Here is a 24169-nt window from a genome sequence, read left to right on the forward strand (position 1 = left end):
TCACCCGTTAGATTATACTATTAAACCAACCACCCACTCAATCCTAGGAGGCCCACATCATCCTAACCGCACATTTCTTAATCCAAGGGCCGAAAATTTACAAGCACCAATGACTTGGTACATTTAAAAGCATAGAAGCTCAATTATATATATATATATATATATATATATATATAGAAGTGAGCTAGAATATTTTTAGAAGCACCACCTTCTTGGTGCTTTTAAGTTTTTAGTCCTTAAATCTACTCCTTAATTATTAATAATCTTTGGATCAAACACTATCCCATATATATATATATATATATATATATATGTGTGTGTGTGTGTGTGTGTGTGTGTGTGCGCGCGCGCGCGCGTGTGTTTCTCAAAAGACCAAAATTTCCTGTAGAAGACTTCAAAAACAGAGAAGCTTTTTTGAAAAGATAAATTCTTTTAAAGATCATAACACTAGTTAGCACAAAGACCTTAACTATTACAGAGCGAGGTTAATATTTTTATCAACTGTATTAATAAAATATCATAGGTGGAGTTTTTTTTTTTTTTGAAGACCTTAGCTATCAGAGAGTGAGGTTAATATCTTACTGTATTAACAAACTATCAGAGGTGACGCTTTTTCAAAAAGATAAATTCTTTTCAAGATCATCATAACACTAGTTAGCGTGAAGACCTTAGCTATCAGAGAGCGAGGTTAATATCTTACTATATTAACAAAATATCAGAGGCGACGCTTTTTCGAAAAGATAAATTCTTTTCAAGATCATCATAACACTAGCTAGTTAGCGTGAAGACCTTAGCTATCAGAGAGCGAGGTTAATATCTTACTATATTAACAAAATATCAGAGACGTAGCTTTTTCAAAAAGATAAATTCTTTTCAAGATCATCGTAACACTAGTTAGCATGAAGACCTTAGCTATCAGAGAGCGAGGTTAATATCTTACTGTATTAACAAAATATCAGAGGCAAAACTTTTTCGGAAATATAAATTCCTTTAAAATCATCATAACACTAGTTAGCATAGAAACCTTAGCTATCAGAGAGTGAGGTTAATATTTTTATCAACTATTGTCTATTTCACGGGATCAACTTTTATCGGCTAATCGGTAGTTTTTTTTTTTTTACCCCGTTCGAGGACTGGTTGCCTCATTCCTGTAGCCTAATTCATCTTTTCAATGAATGAAATAGATAACATGCTATCTTATTCTCAAAAAAAATATATCTTTATCAACTATATCAACAAAATATCAGAGGCGTGGGTTCGCAACCACTTACACCACCTTTGTCCCATCATTTTCATATCTTATCTTTTTCAGTACAGAGGAAAAGCCTCTGGCACTAACTGCACAATCTTAGTTAGGAATAACTCATTGTCTAATCTCCTCATCCACTTATCATCACTGTATCACATCCATTCATCATATGTATGTTTCATCACTATCATCCTGTAGAATCCCCCTCTTTGGAGCACATCAACCATCACATTAAAGAGAAGAACACCATGGGCAGCATTTTCCCTTCCTAAAAGAGCAAAAGTGCGCCAATTAAGAGTTTTATTGGTGCATTCTCGGTTACACACGTAAATCTGTTTCATAAACTGCAGATTTTTACATGCATTAGTAACATATGAGCACGTGAAATTTGAAGGGATGAAAATAAAAATGATTACTTTTTCTATCAGAAAAAAAAAAAAAAAATCTTGGCCCACCATCTCACCGATGTGCCGCGTAATAATCTACCTTCTGATGCTTACCATTTTAAAAGAAAATAATTTTTAATATTTTGATTTCAAGTGTTGGATTATGTAAAATCATGTTCTGAGTCGATATGCAGAGTTTGACTCTAATTGAATCTAATTTTGTTCCAAAAGATTAGAAATAATTCCAAATCACTTTAAGGGTGTGTTTGGTTCGAATTATCCTAGCAGATTACAAGAATTACTGTGTGTAGTTCATCCGCTATTTAATCTAGTCGTTAATGTAGCATTACAAATCGAGCAGAATTATATCGAAAATGTTAACGAGGGGGGGTCGTGTATCTTGCATTACTGAAAATCGATAATACTACATATTATGTAAAATGACAATTTTACTTTCCAACACTCCCAAACTTAATTAATAGCATTGTTTTCATCTCTGTCTCTCACGCCCTCCCCCCTCTCTCTCGCACGCCGCTCTCTCTCTCTCGCTCTCTCTCTCTCGCACGCCGCTCTCTCTCTAGCACGCCGCTCTCTCGCTCTCTCTATCTCTTTCTCTCTCTCTCTCACGAACACACCTATTTATTCTTTTATGTATAATGATCTTTTATTTATTTATTTTTTTATGGGTTGAAATTAATTTTATGCAACGTTATTTTTTTATTTTTTATTTTTATGTTTGATCTTTTTATTTTATTACTTGTTAATATAATTAATTTACTAGTGTAAATTATATTTTAGTAAAAAATAATATTCAAATGACAACAACAAGGATAATTTTGAAAAAAAATATATTTTTATGTCAGGATTACTAAATTTTATAGACTGAATCAAACGTAGTAATGCTATAAACACTGCAATCCAGTATTACATTACTGCATTAAACCAAACGCGCTAATACAGTATCGATAGTAATTTCACGTCGAAATCCAAGATAGCTGGATATGTCGAGATACTCTGTAATAGTACATAACTCGAACCAAACGCGCCCTAAAGAGTATTCTTAAAAGGATATTGATGACTACATGTGAATCAGACTTGAATGGAAGGCGAAAATTGTTTACTATTAGGATTAGAATTTTAGGATTATATAAACTCTTGTAATTAATTTTTTAAATTATGAGCTTCATTGTAGACACCATAATTGAGAGAAAAAGGTGGAGAGCTATTAAGAGAGAGTTTCCTATCATCCAATCGACTCCTTTATACTTTTGTGCTGTGAATTAATCGAAAAAAGTATTGAGGTGGTCTTGTCCGTGGATGTAGACCGACTCGAGATTGGCCGAACCACGTAAATTTTATGTTTTTATTATTTTTTGTTTTCTTTATTGCTTTGTTATCCTTGTGCTTGTTTTTTCTACGAATATGTCTACGAAAGATTCTGTTTCCGCTGCGCTAGTATCTTATGTGGATTTGAGGTGTGCTCGGTGACCCCACGATCAGACCCTTCATCAAGAAGGAAATTTGTTTGTACTTTTCGTCTTCCCTCGCCTTCTGAAATTATCAATTAAACTTTTATTTTGACCGCAAAATTTATTGTGGAAATCTCATTATAATAGGCATGACATCTTAAATACACCCATAAACAAGAGCTTGAGCTATGTACGTGGATCAAATCAGCAAAAAAACAGAAGAGAAAAGTTGGAGACCTTACACATTCACGGATCTTGCCTGTTTTGCGCAGCAGAATGCTTTGAGAACGAGAAGTCGTCTACGTCGATACGCCTCTCTTGTTGGCTCTCCTGCATGTTACTCGAAGTCAAGTTCTCGGTTGCTGGTGGTGACGTCGACGGCACGTCTGCTTCTTGATCCGAGTTATCCGTGTCTGAGAAGGATTCTCTTATTCTGCCAGTGTGTCCTACAGTTTTGAATCGATAAAGAGTGGTCGTGTTTGTGCTTGTTCCAGGGTTCGTGTCTCGGCTCGCCAAAGTAGGATGCAGGGATACTCTATTGGTTTTCTTCTTTCTAACAGCTTCGTGCCATTTCTTGAGGGCCTTCGACGTCTGCTCGTCGAAGATGGACCTCTTCATCTGTGATCCCATCTAAAAGAAGAAGCATTGTCATTGTTAAGATCATAATTGTTTTCACTATTGAATCACACAAAGGACTCGGTCAAAAAACAAAATGCAAGCCAAGCTAGTAAATATGAATTTGAGATTCTGTCATGGAGTTAGTTACCTGAGACACAAGAGCATAAAGTGGCAGCGTAACATAGCTGCACACGAATTGGACCGCCACGCTGAAACAATTACAGAAAACACAAAAAAATTCTTAACTTTGCACCGCTATCTACAGGTTTGTAATGTTGAATTCTTAGCTTACCCGAGACACAATCTTGCGGTAAGAAGACTCCTATTCTCATAGAAGCAAGAGTGCAAGCCAAACACATACTGCACAGGCAGAAGTTGAGATATCAGATCGCACGCAGAAAAATAAACAGATGATTATTTTATAGACCCGAAACTGCTACCAAACTGGAAGGAGAAAACTCACCCACATCCAAACAAAAGAAGTAATTTGAAACGCATTCTGCATGGAAGTTAAGGTTTAGAGATGAGTTTCCATAATCAAATTATGTAAGAACAACAGAGCATGAGTGAAAAAAAAAAAAAAAAAAACAAACAAACAAACAACAACTTGAACATGTTAGAGATAAAGATGCAATAGGGTAACTAAAGTTCACACAAGATTGCTGTTAATGTAAGTTGTCTGAAGGATGCTCAGACCAAAATGGCATCTTACAAGGGGTGAAGGGACTAAATTAGTTCCTAACCTGGAACAAAGTGAAATGGATGAGGAACAGAACTAAGCGAGGACGTCCGAACCAGAAATGTTTGTCGCTAAGCTGCACTAGAGGGATTCCCTGAACCACAGCATGCCTCTCTTGGATCTCAATGGCCATCCCTGCAATAATGGCCTGCAGCTTTGTTCCAACTGCCAAGATTACCTGCATAGTCGACAGGGACATTAGTCGCGTTTAACAATAGTAGTTGAGTAACTCCAGAATTTACTAACAAATTTTCGCTTACAACGAGGGGCATCGTCGATGCCCAGAGCAATTCGTCCCAACCTATTACAAGAAAAAAGACGCCAAAATTGAAAGTCTAAGAAAACTCATTACATCAGAAGTGGGGAACGGCTTTTTTATTTTTTTTCCCCCTTACTAACTACAGTACTGTTACTCACCATGAAGATTAAGAAGCAAAATGATCACAGCAGATGCCCATAAAACAGGACTGGTCGACAACAGGAAACACGGCTTATCAGAGAAAAGAATAACAAACCTTTATGTAAATTGATGATTTCGCATATAATCAGATGCATATCAGATGAAAATTGATGGTTAGCACGAGATTGATAGGTATCATCACATGATGATAGTCGGTTTTAATTACTGAGTAAAATTGCCATGACACCGATAAATGGGGATCCATGAGTTGTATTACCTGACGCCGACAACTACCTTAAAGTCATCCTCCAAAGACCGTTTTACGTACTTTTGGAAATCAAACTTACTTCCAGGAGCTAAATGAACCTACAAATAAGAAATGGTCAATACTTTTTTTGGCAGAAGGTTGGCGCAATTTGCCGCAAGAGAAACTCACAGTGATGAATCCATGGCGCAGCGTCAAGTAATCTGATTTGCCAACAGACCTAAAAAATTGCCGGAAGAAACTAACCTACAGTAGATGAGTTTGGATAAATACAACAAAACATTGACTGTAACAGCTGTCGGTATAAGAAGACCATAACCAATTGAAGAATACGAAATGAAACTGTCGTAAACTGACAGAAAAATGAAAATGAAATTTAAATTAGACATCTGCAATCATGAGATAAAGGTGAAGAGTATACACATTATCACAATATCTGGAGAGTGCATACACTGTCCTACCAATACTGCAAGCAAAAAGATAAACAGATCTGATTCCTTATTTAAGCCTGTTTGCATTGCTAACTATGTGTCAATATTCTACTAGGGAGAACAAATAAACAAGATTTCATGTTATTTTTCATCTTTTGGCGCATCAAATAAATATATCGTAATCAACAATATGGAAAAGAGATGCATCAACAATTCACTGTGTTTTGTAATAGAGTAGCAACATTAACATGAAAAGGAATACGAGAGTAACACAACTAACAGCAGATGTAACAGCATGAATGACTCAACTGACAATTTTTACTTGCCGTATAAAGCAAAATTTGTGGCCTGCTCCAAAAACTTGCGTGCTGTCTCACGAAAGTTGTCTCGTGAGTGAGCCTGAATCGTGAAGGATCTGCGTATTGCAATCGCAGACGGCTCAGATATAACAGAATTAGATGTGAAAATTAGGCACAAGTGAGAAAAGATTAAAGCACACGATGATAGTAGGAGATTTGCAGATTCTGTGGACTCCACATTTAAGTTAAACACTTTTCACTAGTTGGTAAGCTCATTGCACATCAATTAGCACGGTAAGTAGATCAATGAGAGACCAAAAATTGTGTACAATTAACTGCAATAAATTATAGGTACCAGCAGAGAATTCGTAAGTAAGGGATGAAGTCTCCTTCTCCCACTCCTTCCAGTTGCGAATCTGAAAGGTGACGATACTCCGGTGAATACTCTCTAACTATTCTGAGTTACTAATTTTAGGGGGGGCCAATATCTAGATACCTTTGCTCTTCCGAGAGCCATTGTAATAGCACTATATGCTACATGAAAAACGGCCAAGAAGAAAATGAAAATGTGAAGCTGATGTAGTCCATGTGAAGAGACAAGTGGAACCTTCCCCTGTCGAGAAGCATGCGCGAATGAAAGATCATAAAAGAACATGAAAATTGGCATTTCCAGGTACAAATTTATGCTAAAATTTCACATTTACAATACTATTGGCAGAATACTGTATTGTTATCTAGCTAGATTTGCTTACAGCAGGACACGCTTTTATCGTATCTGTAGCTAAGATCCTACGATTCGAATTTGAAATTGCAGCTTCCCATAAAAGTCTTCGCCGTTCCCCTCCGCTGTCACCTTTTTTTCTGAGGCGGCACGGTAACATGGTATCTGCCGCGCTCTCTGGTATGCAGATTAGAAGAATGTACTTCGTTACGAAAGTCAGCAGTAAAGAGATGAAGCCGAGAATCATCAACTCTGCGAATCGAAGAAAAGATCGGATTTGAAGACACGCGAAAATAGCTGCAGCATCTCAGTTTTACAATTACAGCAAACGAAAACAAAATGCATCATTTACTACCACAATAATTTTCCGAAACAAACTTGTGCATACATTCATGACATGCAGAACATATTTGCATACCAGTTTTAATCTTCTCGAGAGCTCCGGAGAGAGCCTTCTTGCGTTTCTTGGTAAATAACTGTCATGCGAATCCACATCAGCTAGAAATCGGAATCGATTGCGTTTGCGAAATACTAATTCTGATCACATGTTGAAAATAAATACGTAACAAGAAGCAAAAATTTAGTTAAACAAAATTGTCTTGCTTTAATTGAATATGAGAGATGATGAAAGGTAAATGTGTCTTTTTTTATCTTTAAAAAAAAGAGAAAATAGCATAGTCCACATAAGGAAACCTTGAGGAACTGTAATTTAAAAATGAATATGCTATTATTGAGTGCAATTACTTTCGATCCATAGAGGCTTTAAACAGCAAGGAAAAAAAAAAAAATCAAAACTCATGGATAATGAACATCCATCGAAAACTTATTATCTTTAAAATTACCAAATAGTTACATCAACAAAATACAAAAAAAAAAAGACAAAAATATATAATAAGCAATTAGAATATGTTGATGCTGAAGAAAAAATAATAGTTAATATCATAATATGTCAACACACAGATATATTTTTGAACCACACAAATTCGCATGGTATGACACGGTGCTTGTCTTGTTATACTGTGCCGGCAAATGCTTTGCACAATCGCAGATTTCTGTGTCACAGAAGTTAAATCTTTGAGATGAGCATTAATGCTGTAGCGTTAATTTATAGCATTAAGAAAGAAAAAAAAAAATGGCACGAAACATCCGCACAAGTAGAGAGAGAGAGTCGAATCCTAGTTGATTCATATTTCTAGCTAAGTTTATTTCTAAATGAAATAAACGAAGCGGATAGCGTGCTATCTTTCTCTAAAAAAAAAAAAAGGGAATTCAATAATACCATAGATGTTGTTTACTTTGATGAACTTTTACTAAGTCACATACAGCAAATTAACTGTCCACTACTTCATCTTACCATAAAGCAATATTTTTGTTATCTTAAACAGGCTTTATATAGAGGTCTTGAAGAAGAAGATGAAACAGAAGAGGTTTGCTGTCACATCTTTGCTTTTGAATTCCCCTTTCNGGTGACATTACCAAATGCTTAGGAGTCTGATTCTTCGAAAAATTATGAAAAGCTATTTTTTCGACAAAAAAATTTTAAGAATTATTATATTTTGGAGCTTTTGTTATTCAGATTAAAAAAAATTGAAAAACAAAAATTCTAGCTTTATAAAAATTCTGCAAAAAATAAAAATAAAAAAAAATAAAAAATGACTTTTTTATGGAACCAAAATGGACGAAAAAAAGTATTTTTCGGTCAGATTTTTTTTTCTCCTGAAAAATTTTTCGGAGAACCAAACACCCCCTTCAATTTTCTTTGCAAAGAAACCCATCTCAAATTTGAGAACAAAGAATCCTCATCCAAAAAAAAAAAAAAAAAAAAAAAAAAAAAACACACACCCGAAGCAGCAGCAGCAGTAGTAGTAGTAGCGGTAGCATGCAGTTGGTACGTGTACCTCTCCGAGGTGGTCAAGTCCCTTCTCGAGCAAGATGGAGACGACGATGATAACCGCGCACACCACCGCCACCGCCCACGTCGGCGTCTCGCTCAGCTCCCGCCCCGTGCTCGCACCGCCACCCCCCGCCATGTTTAAACGCCCACACACACACACACACACACACACTCTCTCTCTCTCTCTCTAATAATTAGAAGCTGCAGCAGTTCCCTCTTATAGCGAACAGAGGAGGAGGAAAAAGTTTTTATAATGGAGCAGTGATATTGCTGACGTAGCGTTTCTAATTAATAGAATTATTCTTATTAGATTCAAATATTCCATCATTGATAATAAAAAATATTTTTATTAAATTATTTTAAAATAAATATAATTAACTTGTTATTAATAATATGGTATAAATATGATACCGTAGACTTTCTCAGAAGATGGGCCACAGCACTCTCAAGTCAACAAGCGTTAGTCTTACCTCTTCGGCTCTTCCATCATATAATTTGTTAAAATATATTTTAAAAATATAATTAATTGAATATAAATAATATGAGGTACGTGAGTGTGACAGAGCAGACATCTCGTATAGTTTTGCATGCCATCTGAAAAGACGGGTCCTCAGACAGCTATCTGCATGTACCCGATACGTCCCAAAAACTATGTAACGCCACAAAAAAAACGTTGAAGTTTCTATGTGTGACTTATTTCAGTAGAATACCATATCTTGTATTATTTTTTATTAATATTAATATTCTTCTATTTTGGCCAATATAAACTTACTAAAGCATTCTCCTGCCGATACAAGTGTCGCCTATTCCCCCCACACTATCCAAAAATTAATAACCTTATTATCAGATTCAACCCGATTTGATTTGAGTAATTCGATCGAAATTATGGCAATCCGAGCTTCTGATTCGAATCAGGTCAAATCAAATTGATTAAAGAGCATCATTTTATGTTAGCGTATGTCTTTTCCGTGTTCACAACAGCGGTAATAAAAGGAGAATCTATTCTGTTAGGTGACCTATTAATTTAAAATTTTGAGCGACTCGAAAAAATAGTTAAAACTTGTTTAGGTTGGCTGATCCTGTTGGTTCAAGTTAGACTTAAGGTTGATCTGATCTTTTTTCAGCTTGTGATAATTGATAAAGTTATTCAGAAAGATGTCATTGTCGAAGATGATTGTAACGCATTTTATATACGAATGGTAATTTTGAAGTCGTGTCACTTGAGTAGCCCTCATAAGATTTATATTAATTTCCTACATAGTGACAAATGCAGGATGTATAATCTACAGATTTTGTCAAAATACTATTCTTATACATTATTTATAAAAAGAGATAAATTAGTTCACATATACAGTTCAATTTTTTTTTTTTCCAAAACAGTAAGCCACACAAGTCACATCAATTACTTTTTTTTTTGAAAAAAAAATGCTACATCTAAATACACCATTTTTAGAGCGAATATCTTACGTACACTCAGAAGATCCCAAGATTTAAAAATTTTAATTAACTTTCTAGCAAAAACAAAAATGATAAAACAAATACAAAAATACAAATAAAAAGGAGTTAGAATACAAATTTTACACCTATATAATAGATGTACAAACAATATTACTCTTAATTTTTTTTGAGGAATCAATTAATATTCACGGGCAAAGAAAAGTCCCTATATGTCCACACACCCAATAAATAATTTGCTTCTGAGACATAATTGCACGATCATGCCTAGCTGTTTTTTCGTGTTTATGTATGGAAAGAATTTATGTAAGGTGATTAATTGTAGGATAAATTTAATTTAAAACAATGACATTTATCAAAATTACTCTATTTTTAATCATTTTAATTTTATCAATTTTGCACATAGGCTTTCCTTCTATATTAATTTATCTATAATACCAAAAAGTTTAGTGTTCTGTGGGATCGGAACGGGTTAATTTATCTTACGGATGCAAATAGAGTGGATCCGGGTACTGAGGGGGTTTTCAACCTCTCGCTTAGTTTCTTGTCAGAATAGAATGAATTAATTTTTATATTTTTTATCTTCTACTTACAGTTTTCTTCACGATGAAAGAAGGAAAGAAATTTTCTGGACAAATCGAAACGAATTCGAAACATATTATTTTTAATATTTTTAGAAAACAAATTTTTTAAGTATTTTTTATACTTTCTAAGGAGAAATTACCTGAACCTGATCCGCCACCTCAGCCGTGGACTGCTCAAATATTTTTACTTAGCAGGTAAGAGATTAAAAGCAAATATCCCTTGGACGGTATGAAATAAGGCGGTCCACGGCTGATATGCTGCACCAAGTTTAGGCAAGTAATTTCTCTACACCGAGGGATTGCTTGTTGACCGGGTTTACGCATTCACCACATATATCCTGTTCCAAAGTCCACTACCAGTCAATGCGACTGTTGACTTTGACTTGTAGTTGACTTTGACTTGTAGATAATTATATAATAATTAGAAAGTTCACAACAAATGATATGTTGATTTATATAAAAATATTTTAAAAAGAAGTACAGAACCTGACATGTATAAGTTGATGAATTTCGTAACGAAGGAATCTAGTTATTCTGTCAATTTTGTTGAATTTGATCAAATTTAGTAACTACATTTAATTAAAAATTTTTCATTTAAATTGTATTTGCTAATACTATTTTAACAAAACATTTATATTTACATAAGCTTATTTAGATTGAGGATAAGGCCTCCTTGTTTTGTCACTCCTTTCATTTCACTGGAGATTTGGAAATCTCCAACTGAGAGAGAAATTCACAAAAGAACAAGCTTTTTAGTATGCAATTTTGGTCGATACGAGCTAAATTTTCCTTTTTTTATAATGTTATATTTTTTACATTTTTTTTTTTTTTGTGTACCTATCTCTGTTCACCATTCAAATCCTAATCAAAGCATAGAAAATTCACAATGTCCGCATAGGGAAGCAATTAATAACCACTCTTGATTTAGTATCTCAATATTTTTAATTAGTTAAATTACATAGAATCTTTATGTAAATATCCTTTTTTTTACTTTTTCTTTTTGACTTTCAAAAATGTTCATTTTGCCCCCCTTAAAATTTCAGAAATATTTTCAGAGTGGTACGGCGTTAAAAAAAGAGGGCAAAATGACCAAATTACTGATATTTTTTTATAAAAAAAATAAAATTTTAATATATTTCTGTTATTTTGAAAAGTATTTTCGATATAAATTAAATATAAAAGAAATAGATGGAATAGTAATGGAACCCTTACAAAGGAGGGCTTAATACAATAACTTGAAATGTTGAGAGAATGAAATATAAGTTTTTGAAAGTTAAGGAGAAAAAGTGAAAAGTAAATACTTATAAATTTTTTTTTTTGTAATTTAGCCTTTTTAACTAGTCAAATGGAAGGGCCAATTTAGTAACATAATTTAATAAATTTGTCCAGTCACAAAGAATTGTGTTGATATGCTGAGTGCTAACTCTTATCAACTAATGATGTGTTGATATGCGCCTCATGTGCAAAAAGATTGATCTGTACATTATAAATCAGCACGAATTGACATTGATAATTGAGTTGAATTCTCATTCGTATGCTCCTATCCAAACATTTTAATTAGTCGACGAAATTTTGAAAAAAAAAAAAAAAAGAAAGTAAAAAAAAACTAAGCCTGAAAAATAAGGCCCAATTTACGTAACGGCTCCTCAAATCTATCATGTTCAAATTCCGATTAACTTTTATTTGATTTATTTGCAAATGTACTCATATTTGAAATCAAAGAAGAATATTACTTACTTTTTTCTCCAAATTGAAAGAAAATTTTTTGCTTCAAATTAAAAGAACTTTACAAGGAATTTTCAAGTGGAAGAAAATACCAAAATCCTCGACTAGATGTTTCCAAGAATTCAGAGAACCCTGGATGATAACAAAGAATCCCACAGAGAACTGACAACATTTTTTTCCTTTTTTTTTTTTCACGGCAATCGAGAGAACCGATCTTTCTGAGAATCACTACTGGGAACAAACACAGGAAGCTGGTGAGGCCCCCTACCCCTCTCCTGCCGCTGATTCGAATTCGAACTGCCGCCACCGACGCTTCTGAAGCTCCTTGTCGCGGGCTCATTGATAAGAGGTCCCCCGAAAAATATAGATTGCCCAGTATACAAAAGCTCGGCATGGTGCATATGAGACGACGACGATCCTGGTTCACTGAGAGAGGACACAAACCGGCCCGCTTCTTGATCCCAGTAGACCGACGACCTGGACCTTCCAGCAGTAATTATGTTGCTTTTGCTTGTGCCGCCGTCCTCTGGAACTTTCGTGGTTACAGTCTCATTCCCTTCATTGGATTTCATGGACAACGGAGATCTATTTGCCGATAATTGGTAGATCGGATTGAAAAGCTTTGTATTCGAAGGGTTTGGTTCCGCTTTCGGCGTGAGGTTTACCGAGTTTGTTCGAGGGCTGCTTAGGCTGCTCGGTGTTTGAGGGTATGTATCGATATCTTCTCTGCTTGCTCTACTGGGTGGGTAAGAAGACTTCAGTGGGGAAGACCTAATAGTATTAGTACCTCCTCTATTGCCTCTGCGGAGCCCAATATCAGCACTTACAGCACTGCTTCTGCTGCTAACATTTCCACTTGAGAACCGATCTGTATCGTAGTGGGCTCGGGAACTGATTGGTTTCAGCACCGATGAAGAAGCTCGAGCTTTTGCAGCGGCTTTCATAGCTTCATTTGAATCAAGCTTTGCGAGTTTCCAAGCACTGATACGAATTGGTTTTTTCGGTTGTCGTTTCCCCTTTTCAGATGGGTCCCTAGCATCTGGATCAACTGTTGATGGAACCCGGCCTGGATCTAAATGCGGGATGATCTCATCCTGTCAGTTGACAAAGAAAGCAAATCTCGCTTATTTTTTGATTTTACAACTTCAAGATACAAAATTTCCTGCTTTAGAAGCAAATTACCAGCTGGTCCATAAAGATTCGTGGAGGAGTGCACCATGCGCCTCTGTACTGCAAGCCCAGCGAGCTTCCGCTAATGGCAGTTGGAGCGGAACTCATTGGAGAAGAGGGGAGGCTTTGCTGATCCTCATTCACAGATGGCCCAGGAGGTTCACTTTGCGTCCTCATTGCAACTACATATTCATATGTTGTAATGCCCTTGAAAAAGAAAAAAAGAAAGAAAAAAATCATTAGGGGCGCATTAGGTTGGCCACAGAAGACAATTTTAGGAAGCAAAGTCCTAAAAGGAATACAATTGAATCGAAGGATCATACCTTTCGAATCAATATCATATGGAAAAAGAAGAGTTCTCCCAAAGGCACAGAAGCCAGCAAAGAGAGAGCTGTACACAGGACCTGCAATTGAACGAAAAAATAAGCACAGTGAATAATATGTCAACAAGGACCTAGAATGACTGCTACATTACCCCAGAGAGAGCTTCTTTCAAGTGTGTTTTTCATTACACTAAATACAACTGACCAGAGAGGAGTCTATTTAAATTATATTTGGCTTCTTGTATATTTGTCTGCTAATTCCTGAAAACAAATCTACACATCTTATAGGTGGAAAGGTTCGGACATACCACTATTGTAGCGAAGGGTGCTCTGGAAAAGCCATCTCCTAGCCTTGCAACTATCTCTTCTTCAGTTGCCCTTCTGTCAGTGAAGCACCGTACAAGAACAGCAATACCAACTCCGCATTCAACGGCAAGCTTATGCACAAATTATCATAAACAACCAAGGATTCAGTAAGAAATAAATTCCACCTTAAGGATGCAAACATTTAAGTCTCCGAAATGCTAGTCACTTCTGTTTTAACCCTTTCCTACCTACCCAAGCAAGGCTCATGGCCATAAGGCACAAAAAGGTGACGTAATTCTTCCTTCCAACACAATTGTTTAGCCACTGCACCAAACGAGATGAACATGATAATACGGACATTGTCTTTGACAGATTAGAGAATCAGAAAGAAAATATGAACTTTGAATGCATACCCGACAGTGATGATCAAATTCATCTACACACTTGTCACAACTTCGACAATGTTTGCTAAATTTTCTCACCTAGAAAAAGAACGGTCACAACTGTAAATATGGCCAGATATGTTGAAGCGAGTCTCTCATGAAGATGTAACAAACTGAGAATTTACTTAAATATCCAGCAGAAAAATAACTCTAATATGAAAGTAAACAAAAATGAAAGTTAGTATCGAAGTAAATTCTCTAAGATGTGTTAAGCGGCATGCATTGATTGCATATACAAAATATGCACCATGCACCCAAATATACAAAACATGCACCACGAACATTATCAAGACAACAAATGGCATGAAAAGATCAAAGAAGCTAAGGAGCTTAACACAACCTAAACATCATATGATCATGTGTAACTGATAGATATACACGCATAACGTCAATGTGCCTACCTTGAACAGCAATGAAGCATAAACAACAGAGTTAACTATTAGATTCTAGAATTGCTTCTCTCTATTGGGCACTGCGACCTCAATGCTTCTCAGTCCATCTTTAATATTGGAATTAAAGCCCAAAAATATAGATAAAATCGACCCTTTACTTAAGGACCAGAAGTGACAGTACTTTGAAATGAATTGTCTAAATAACTATCAGTCCCAATGGAAAAGAAACCAGGAGGAAAGAGCTCATGATAATCTCTAGAGGGAGATATTCCGACAAATTGAATACCGTCAGACAAACTGAAGATGATCCAACCTGATATAAATAAAAGTTTATAAGTTTGCACATCGACTTAACTCATTGATTAATAGTGGGAAACTGTGATAGAATTCATCCTTCGTTAGTTATTCCTTGTTGTAAAAGTAAAGCATTAAAGAGAATAACACTTTCACATAATTCATAACAATGTTCAGTTGAAACGAAAAGATATCAATACAAAAAAATTCAAGAAACATATAAAATTGTGGCACAGTTACCAAGATATCCAAGAAAATGCTCACAACTAAGAGAAATGGTAAATTGATTCTTGAAGAAAAATAGATGTACCTCAGCATTGCACAGGGTGCAAAATAATGCCTCATCCTCTCCGTTCTCTTCTTGCTGGTTAACATCCTTGTTCCTGCGGCAATCATCTTTAACAAAAATGGCACAAAAGAAACATCCAACGTCCGAGCAGGTTGTATGCTTCCTAGTATTCTCCTCAATCTTTGACCCTAACTTACTGTGTTCCTCGAGAGTTTCTCCATCCCCTTCAGAAATATCAAGAAATTGAAAAAGCAAATGTGATATCAATCATCTAGCAAATAGTAAGATTTTCAGGGAAAAAAAAAAAAAAAAAACAGAATATGAAAGCATACCTTGTGATTTATGAGGCAATGCCTCATCAGGACCAATCAGAATTCCAGGATCAGCAGGATCAATAGCAGTGCATCTAACATAAAGCACTAGTACAGACAAAGCCTGAAAAAAAAACAAACAATATGCACTAAAGAATGGTTATTTTTCTCTAGTGAGGGCTCTAAATTCACATTTTGCTAACAAGAGAATTAAACAACTAACCAGAAAACTATAAACAGCCATGGCGACGTATTCATACAAGTCCTTCCCAAGAAATGGTGCAAAAAAGGCATAGAACGCAATACATAGCAAGAAGAACACTGTTATAGCCACTATCTGCAAAAGTACAAAACAGCTCACAATCAATACAGAAGTATGCATAATGAAAGAACTCATAAGATGCTCATTTCATAACACAGCCAAAAGGTCGTTTTACAGAAATTGTCCGGAGCTTCTTGATCCTATTCTATATCAGTTCATAAAGATACTTAAAATACTTTTATCGGCAGTGAGAGAAATATATACGGATCTGCCAAAATCTAACTATATGGACTATCTGCCAAACTTATGGGCAGTGTGAAGGAACCAGGCTACGGTGGTCGCTGGCAAAAGCTACGAGTCCATGCTAAAGATCTCTATTAAACAATAAAATGTGATAAGTTTTTACGTAGGATTTTTTACAACTGATTCATCAGAGTCAAAAAGTGACCTTTTCTTCCGAAACTAATGAAGATCATTTGAAATCCGCCGAAAGGATGTCATTGGGTCAAAATTGCATCCTTTATTACAGATAGATCGGCCAAATGCGCCAAATTGTGCTTCTAGATAAAGTGAATTTCTTTACGAAAGAATCACTTATTTTGCGAGCGTAAATTGCTACTTGCTAAGAGGGCAATCTCATATTTTCTCAGCTCTTTCCAGTTCCTTGTCAAGGATTCAGCATGCAGTTCTTTCTCCTGCGCAACTTCCGCCGGTTTCAACTCTCATTTGCATGCGCATCTTATTTATGTGCGCATAATCCTATATCCGCCATAACATTGAGAACACTACCACCACAAAGTGGAAAATTCGCATAAACCTAGGATTTGAGGAACAACTCCAGCAAAATAAAACTTTTTTTAAAAAATAAACAGTATAATAACACAAAGAGCTTGCCTCTACTTGTTGATACACCTTACCCCCAAAAAAAAAAAAAGGTATCAAACACAAACACAACACAACACAAGACACATTCAAAAAGCACCTCTTATTGCCGTTACCAAATCCATTAGAATTTACCGAAAACAAAATTCGCAAGGAAACAAAAAAAAAAAAAAAAAAAAAAAACTCTAGGGGGCGAGATTTGATCGAACCTGGAAAGTGTGGGCGGGGAGCTGCCACCCGTGGCGCCTCGCCATGGCCGACGCACTAAAGTCGGCGCCGGCAACGCAGCATTACCCACCAAATGCCTAGCGGACGCCGACTTCACTGCTTCTTCTTCTTCCTCCTCTGCTTCTTCCTCTTCCTCTGCTTCTGCTTCTGCTTCTTCCTCTGCTTCTGCTTCTGGGAAAAGCGGAAACAGGATCGGCTTCTTCGGAGCCCGAGGGGGGGAGCGTTTGAGCGTATCGGCCACGGCGGAGGAGGGAGGAGGTGACGAAGGGTTTCTCTTTTTTTACTTTAATCGAGCGAAGCGCTTCCCATTTGATTTGCTCTAATCGAAGTATACTACTATACACATGGATTGCGTTTTTACTAATCAGTCCTCATCTTATTATATATTTACGAAAAACCCTGTGTTCTATGGCTTGATCTTTTACTTGGTCTCGTTGGTGAGTCCACATCGAAAGCATGTCATGCGTAAAGCATACTCTTGATTAGTATTTATTTTAGAAAATGTCTACTTTTTTATGTCACGCAAATTTAACTATTTTCCAAATCACAATTCTTAGATATGGAGTTTTTTTTTTTTTTTACCCCTACTATTTTAATCTGGTCCCAAAGCTTCTTTATCACAAAAAGAAAGATCGAAGCACAAACCGTCTTTTTTTTTTTTATATAAAAACGAAAGTTCGAACCTTACAATCTGTTTGGTTCAAAATTTATACTATTTTAAAATTATTATATATTTTATATTTGAAATGGCTAATTCGTTACTAATTTATGAAGCCATTTAGATTGAAAGATTTATATTTTTTATTAATGAACTACTAATAATTCATACCAAGTATAAAAATTAGAATATCTCATAATTTATTATAATTTAGTATTTTGTCATTTAAAAATATAGAATAATTTTACTACTATACTGATATTTTTTATAACAATCCAACTCGTGTTGAATAGTAACAATTTTAATATTTTCAATGAAAATTATGGAACATAATCGAAAATTTACAAACTGTGAACCAAACCTGGCTCAATTAGTTTATTTTAAAATAGTGATTACTTTATTAAAATATATATATAGTTATGCAACAAAGATTAATTTTCTCTTGTATGAAATTTTCTAATACTAATGTGCACAACAAACAAAAAATGGTTTAACTCCCCCACATGCCACATGTTACCACACCCCAACAAACTGGACCTCAATACATGCCTAATCTATAGAAGTGCTTACCCTTTCCATTTCTTCTTTTATATTTTTTTTCAAAAAAACACAAATGGATGTTTATTACATCAAAGTTTCATCATTCATGGTCATGAATTTGTAGTGGAATCTTTCATAATAAAAATTAATTAGCTCATAGAGATAGGGAAATCATGCTAATAAATTTGGGAACAGTGGACTATTAAAGGACAAAGGATAAATTAATCTCTCTTGGTACTATTTTATATCAGTTGACACATGGAGGTGGTTGGAGTCCTAATAGTATATTAGTAGTTTAATGTGGCTGTTTAGTGTAGGGTTAAGACTAATGGGAGTAATCACTGGGGTGATCATTTTTTTATTAATTAAAGCTATGTGTGCATGGGGTGGAGATCACCAATAGTCACCTACTCCAATCTTGGACTTTAGTACTTACTACTATTAATTGAGGGGTTCATGTGTGTGAAAGGGTGACTATGTTCTCTCCTCCATAGGGATGCAAATGGATCCGGGTTGGTGGAGCTCCGCCCCGATCCGCCCCGAATGGGGTGGTAAGTGGGAACAAAAAATATAAAAAAATATAACCCGTCCCGAATCCGCCCCGATCCGCCAAGTAAATGGAGCAGGAGGTGGGAGACTCCTTTTTTCCTTCAATCCGCCTCGATCCGTCAAAAATCCGGCTCCCGCCCCGATCTGCCCCGAATGGAGCGGTTAGTGGGAGCCAAAAATAAAATGAAAAGTAACCCGCCCCGAATCCGCCTCACCCCGATAAGAAATGGAGCAGGAGGTGGGGGAACTCTCCCGCCCTCGAATCCGCCCCGTTTGCATCCCTACTCCTCCATGGAAACTATGACTTAGATGGTGTAAGGTTGTTAGAACCAACAATGATAAAAAAAAATAATAATAGGGGCAATTGTTTATGTATTTCTGAAAATTTTTTGATTTTTTTATTTGCTCTCTTAGAACATTAATATTAAAAAATACACTTTTAATGTTCCAAAATAATTTCAAATATATTTTTTAGAGTTAAATTATACTAGTGAACTGCTACGAACAGCTGTTATTTATATAAAATTATTATTTTGCCATTTCAAAAATATAATTACTAATTTTTTTAATTGCTCTTAAGTTAGGGGGAAAAGAAATTTTTTGATTTTTTCTCTTTTTAAATATACGTTTCAACCATACCAACTTTTTTTCATTTGCCCTTAAAATAGAATCAAAAGAGATATTTTGATTTTTTTTTTTTTAACTCTGATAGAAATATAATTAAGATTTAATCAGAAATGACTTAACGGGTATTAACAATGGAGCATTTTTAAATAACAATAAAATATATGAGGGATATATTTGAAATAAAAAAAAAATAGAAGTATATAAGATATTTTGGACGTTTTCACAAGAATATTAGATATTAATATTATCCAAAAAATATATTTTTAATCATGAGAAACATAAAAAAGGAGGAATTATTACCCGAGGAGATTAAAAGTTCTTCTTCTTTTCTTTTCCTTTTTTTTTTCTTTTTTTTTTTTCTGACCACACGCAGCAAATATTGAAACCTGAGTACCACATCACCAACTTTTAGATAGAAACAAATACAGCAACTTGTTTGGCTATAAAAATTTATATAAGATAAGATGTGTAATGAATAATTGAATACACAAGTGATGTAAAATTAGACTATTGCGCGAAATTCACACGATAATTTCTCCCTCATTTAATTTTTTTTTTTTTTTTTCTGGTACGCTAGCACTTTGGTAGTTGTTCTAGCTTTTTCCTTTCTCTACGGTCGAAACAAATATGCTTGTTCTCAATAATTATGAAAATAGCAACTCCACCATCTTGTTCAAAAAACAGAGATGTTGAACAGTTCACATGATTGATTTGGGGAAAAGAGAAAAACTAAACAATAAAAACTAAAAACATTTGTACGATATTAATGCATGTAATAATGTAATTAATTAATAAATTAATTATAGATACAAATAATGGGCCTAATCTTGAGGCCCAAGGCCTTCAATTAATCGGCCCATACATACCCTTGTATCTGCTGCGAATGAACGGGCCGGACAATCGTCCGGAACGTGGCGCATGCGGACTCGTGATCAATCTAATTCGGACGCCAGGATTCGTCGCGAGTCGATCGGACGGTGGGTTTCCATTCCCGCAAGTGTCCGCATAATATCCGTGTCCGGGCGGAGAAAAAATCGCGCGCTCCTAACATCACCACCGTCCCCCGAAGATCAAAGCGCGAATCTCAACGCCGATTGCCACGTAGGATCCTCGATCCGAACGGGTAAAAAATCGATAGAACCGAGGAACGGTCACTCTCCCTCTCTCTCTCTCTCTCTCTCCTCCTTACTCCGTAGTAGTTCTCGCACCATTTTATTTCCTAGAGAGAAAAGAGAGAGAAAGCTTAGGGTTTAGAGAGAGAGAGAGAGCGAGCGCCATGGCCGTTGTAGCGAACTCCATCGTCACCACTGGGGATTTGCGCCTCTCATCTCTTCATCGTAGATTCATCTCTACTTATTTTTTGTTACTATATATATATATATTATTATTATTATTAAATTTTTAGACTCTTTCCCATTTCTTTTTGTTGATTGTTGTTACTGGGATCCTTTTGCTATGCTAATTGATAGGCCCAATTGCGATTTGAATGGGTTTTACTTCGCTTGATTGGTTTGCGAATGATTGTTGAAGCATTTGTGTGATTAATTCATCTGAATTTGGTTGCTAATTTGACCTCTAAATTAGGTAATTGATATTGAGACAACTATTTCAGAGATCTTGAAACTATACTTGTGGAATCACAATTAGTAGCCTTCATCTGAGAAATGACACTGTCATAAAGTTCGGTAGATTGGGTTGTGGATATGGGGAATTGTTGATTTAATCGATTGAGGTAAACTACTGGGAAGTTTGATGTGTGCAGTTTAATGTGGAGAAATATATGTGCGGATTTGAAATCGCTTCAGAGGCTTGAACTGACTGAGATTTTGTAGAACTGAGAAAATTGTAAAATGTTCATCAGAGATTCATTTATAAGAAACATGCATTATTTGGTGTATAGATGGGTTTTTCATAAGCTTAATATGTTAATCAAGTCGTTGGATAATCCTTTTAGGATTGACATACTGCAACTCATTGAAAGGCATCAATCTGAAGTACAGAGAAACTAACCTGCAAATATGGAATTATAGCGACTTTTATTTGTTAGCTATGTCATGAAAGTAGTCCTTATTTGGAAGTATCTGAATTTTGAAACACTTGATGATTGTTGCTCTTCATCTCTTTAAGATATATTAGGTGTCATCAGACCATATCATAGTTATTTTCACAATTCGCTTTTGTCTGTATAGCTGCCAGCCTTACCTGTGCATTTTTTTTTCTTTTTGCCCTGGTGTTTCCCCAGGTGACTTATTGAAGCCAACAAGGAAGCATCTCACACTTCTGAGTGCTTCAAACTTGTCAGTCAGTCCCGCTCACCCTTTGGGAACCAATGTCGCAATTTCTAGGAGCCAAAAAGTTGTTTGCGCTGGCTATAGGTACCTAAGCAATTTGATGATTATTCCAACTAGTTTTGCTGGCTAAATATCTGTTAAAATCCTTCTTTTCTGTTTTCATGATGGGATAGGGAAGTGCATATTTTTCTCTCTTCAAACTTTTCCTTTTCAATGATTTGCCTGCATGATGATACACTTTGGCTAATTTTCTGCTTTCTCTTTAGATTTGGCACATGTCAGAAACTACAATCTCCTAAATATGTTTTGCATTTTCACTTCCTCTATGTGGGATCTTCATCATAATTAATACTGTCAATTGTCTTCAGCACATTAGTTCACTGTGAAGTATACTACTTTATGATATATTGGATAAGCCTTTTGCCATTTGGAAACATTTGTGACAGGGAAGGTGGCGGACCAAGTAGCGCAAGCGTTTTTGTTGGCGGCTTTGTTCTGGGAGGATTAATAGTTGGAACTCTTGGTTGTGTCTATGCACCTCAGGTTTGTATTTTCAACTTGTCTGTATTCCTCTTTTTAAGCTAAGAAATTTTGATGGGTTTGATATCATCTTTAGCACCATAACCTGGAATGCGATAGCTGTTTAACTTTTTTAACTGAAAATGCTCTGAAAGAGAGGAGAGCTTATAATCTCTTGCAAGTAGCAAGAAATTTTTGCTTTCTTTATCTACTTTTAGATTCATGAACTCTTTGCTACTTGATAAGGACTGCACGAATTCTTTCTTTCATGGACAGTATGTGTGCCTATTCTTTCAACTCTGATATAATTTTAATAAGAAAATGAAAGAGTAATTTTATCCTAACTCTATTTGTTTTATCCATTTTCTTTTGCCTTCTTCTGATGATTAATAATTTACTCCAGATTAGCAAAGCATTGGCTGGGGCTGACAGAAAGGATCTGATGAGGAAATTGCCAAAATTTTTATATGACGAGGAAAAGGCTTTGGAGGTGAACTGATCTTCTGCTCAAAGTTAATCTTTTAGAGATGAATTTTCTGCTATTGGCATTCTATTTCTTCCTGCAATTTTGCCCTGTGTGGTGGGAAAGCTTAGACATACTTGAAATAATCACAAATAATTTACTACATTGGAGACATTACTTCTGTCTTGCTTGACAGCTAGGTTAAAGTTAATTAAGCAATCAACTAAAAAGGACCTGTTATTTTCATCCTCTCTCTAAGATTTCACTAATTGAAGATAGCAAATAAGGACTTTGTTTCTACAAAATTGGAAAATGGTTCATGAATACTATTGTTAATGCAGCAGATCTTTTTGGGTGTTAATGTAATTTAGTACTTCTTTGAATTATCAAGGCTTGGATTTGGATATGCATATGTGTTGACTAATGGTGATTCCATATGGCGCAAATACCATATCGTGATAAATCGCAGAACTAATATGATACAATATGGTACAAGAAAGATTTCTTTTGTTCTGTGTGCCTTTTTTTTTTCTGTAGGACAAATTCTTTTCTTTGTTTACTTTGGGTAAAGCTATACACGATTATAAACCGGCAAAAAAATCAAGCAGCATTATGGATTATCATTAGAGAGATTACCATGACATAAACTCCTTGATGTGTATTTCATGATTCATTGAGATTAAGCTTACTAAATATATGCAATTCTTGTATTAATACAGCATGTTCCCCGCTTTTTGGAATTGCACTGTCAAACCTGTTTTCCTTCATTAGTTTATTACCTTTTAGGATGCTTACAATCCAAAGCTTTACTTTTAATGAACAACAACAGAAAACGAGGAAGATATTGACAGAGAAGATTGCGCAGTTGAATGAGGCCATCGATGATGTTTCTTCCCAGCTCCGAGCAGGTGATGGTCCAAATGGAGTTGCTGTGGCATCTGATGAGGTCGAAGCTGCACTGTAGTTCTTCCTGGCATTGTTGGGTACAGCAGAATCTGCTTTATGGATGAATGAAACATTTTGGCTATTTTAAATTATTCACGTCATAAAAATAAATAAATAAATTTTGTGCACCTCACACCTCACCTCTTAACCGTTTCTACATGAACATAATATGTGTGATAAGATACTCGAGTAGCTGAATGTTAACAGACTTTGCTTTGTTTCAATGTAAATGCATGTTATCTCTGTGAAGGTTGGGATGTTGTTATGTTTCTCTTTGATTTCTCTCGAGGATATGATTTCAGCAGAAATTTTATGCGTGCGAAAGTTGCATCGATGTTTTGCATTTGTAAACACCGTAACGCAATGGGTTTCATTGTTATGGTATATCTGAGATTCATGGGGCAGCCTATACCACTTGCAGATTGATGCCTTTTGTTAATAA

General features: G+C 35.5%; 3 protein-coding genes across 8 annotated transcripts; 1 reads left to right on the plus strand and 2 right to left on the minus strand.

Moving 5' to 3' along the window:
• On the minus strand, positions 1221-8685 carry LOC109707182 (MLO-like protein 9). Of its 6 annotated transcripts, none has more exons than XM_020228300.1 (16): positions 8476-8685; positions 6996-7053; positions 6609-6829; positions 6353-6469; positions 6212-6272; positions 5884-5972; positions 5298-5372; positions 5139-5227; positions 4879-4928; positions 4722-4762; positions 4466-4639; positions 4186-4221; positions 4015-4082; positions 3871-3931; positions 3347-3734; positions 1221-1513 (listed from the first exon to the last, which is right to left on the minus strand). In XM_020228300.1, exons 1-15 carry the CDS (start codon positions 8605-8607, stop codon positions 3351-3353), a joined length of 1656 nt encoding a protein of 551 aa, XP_020083889.1. In that variant the 5' UTR covers positions 8608-8685; the 3' UTR covers positions 1221-1513; positions 3347-3350. The 6 variants fall into 6 exon arrangements, with proteins under 6 accessions (XP_020083889.1, XP_020083887.1, XP_020083892.1 ...); XM_020228298.1 differs by having other exon boundaries at positions 1221-1517; positions 8476-8684; XM_020228303.1 differs by lacking the exon at positions 1221-1513 and adding an exon at positions 2649-3183.
• Positions 12261-17416, minus strand: LOC109708234 (protein S-acyltransferase 21). The gene is made up of 10 exons (XM_020229883.1): positions 17117-17416; positions 15987-16100; positions 15785-15887; positions 15474-15676; positions 14448-14516; positions 14287-14358; positions 14037-14165; positions 13729-13809; positions 13418-13612; positions 12261-13329 (listed from the first exon to the last, which is right to left on the minus strand). Exons 1-10 carry the CDS (start codon positions 17159-17161, stop codon positions 12427-12429), a joined length of 1914 nt encoding a protein of 637 aa, XP_020085472.1. The 5' UTR covers positions 17162-17416; the 3' UTR covers positions 12261-12426.
• On the plus strand, positions 20664-23998 carry LOC109707445. Its single transcript, XM_020228700.1, has 5 exons — positions 20664-20846; positions 21752-21884; positions 22247-22343; positions 22723-22809; positions 23612-23998. The coding sequence occupies exons 1-5, from the start codon at positions 20786-20788 to the stop codon at positions 23744-23746; spliced, it is 513 nt and encodes a 170-aa protein (XP_020084289.1). The 5' UTR covers positions 20664-20785; the 3' UTR covers positions 23747-23998.

Source organism: Ananas comosus, linkage group 3 (assembly GCF_001540865.1).
Source record: "Ananas comosus cultivar F153 linkage group 3, ASM154086v1, whole genome shotgun sequence".
In the NCBI taxonomy this organism is placed as follows: domain Eukaryota; kingdom Viridiplantae; phylum Streptophyta; class Magnoliopsida; order Poales; family Bromeliaceae; genus Ananas; species Ananas comosus.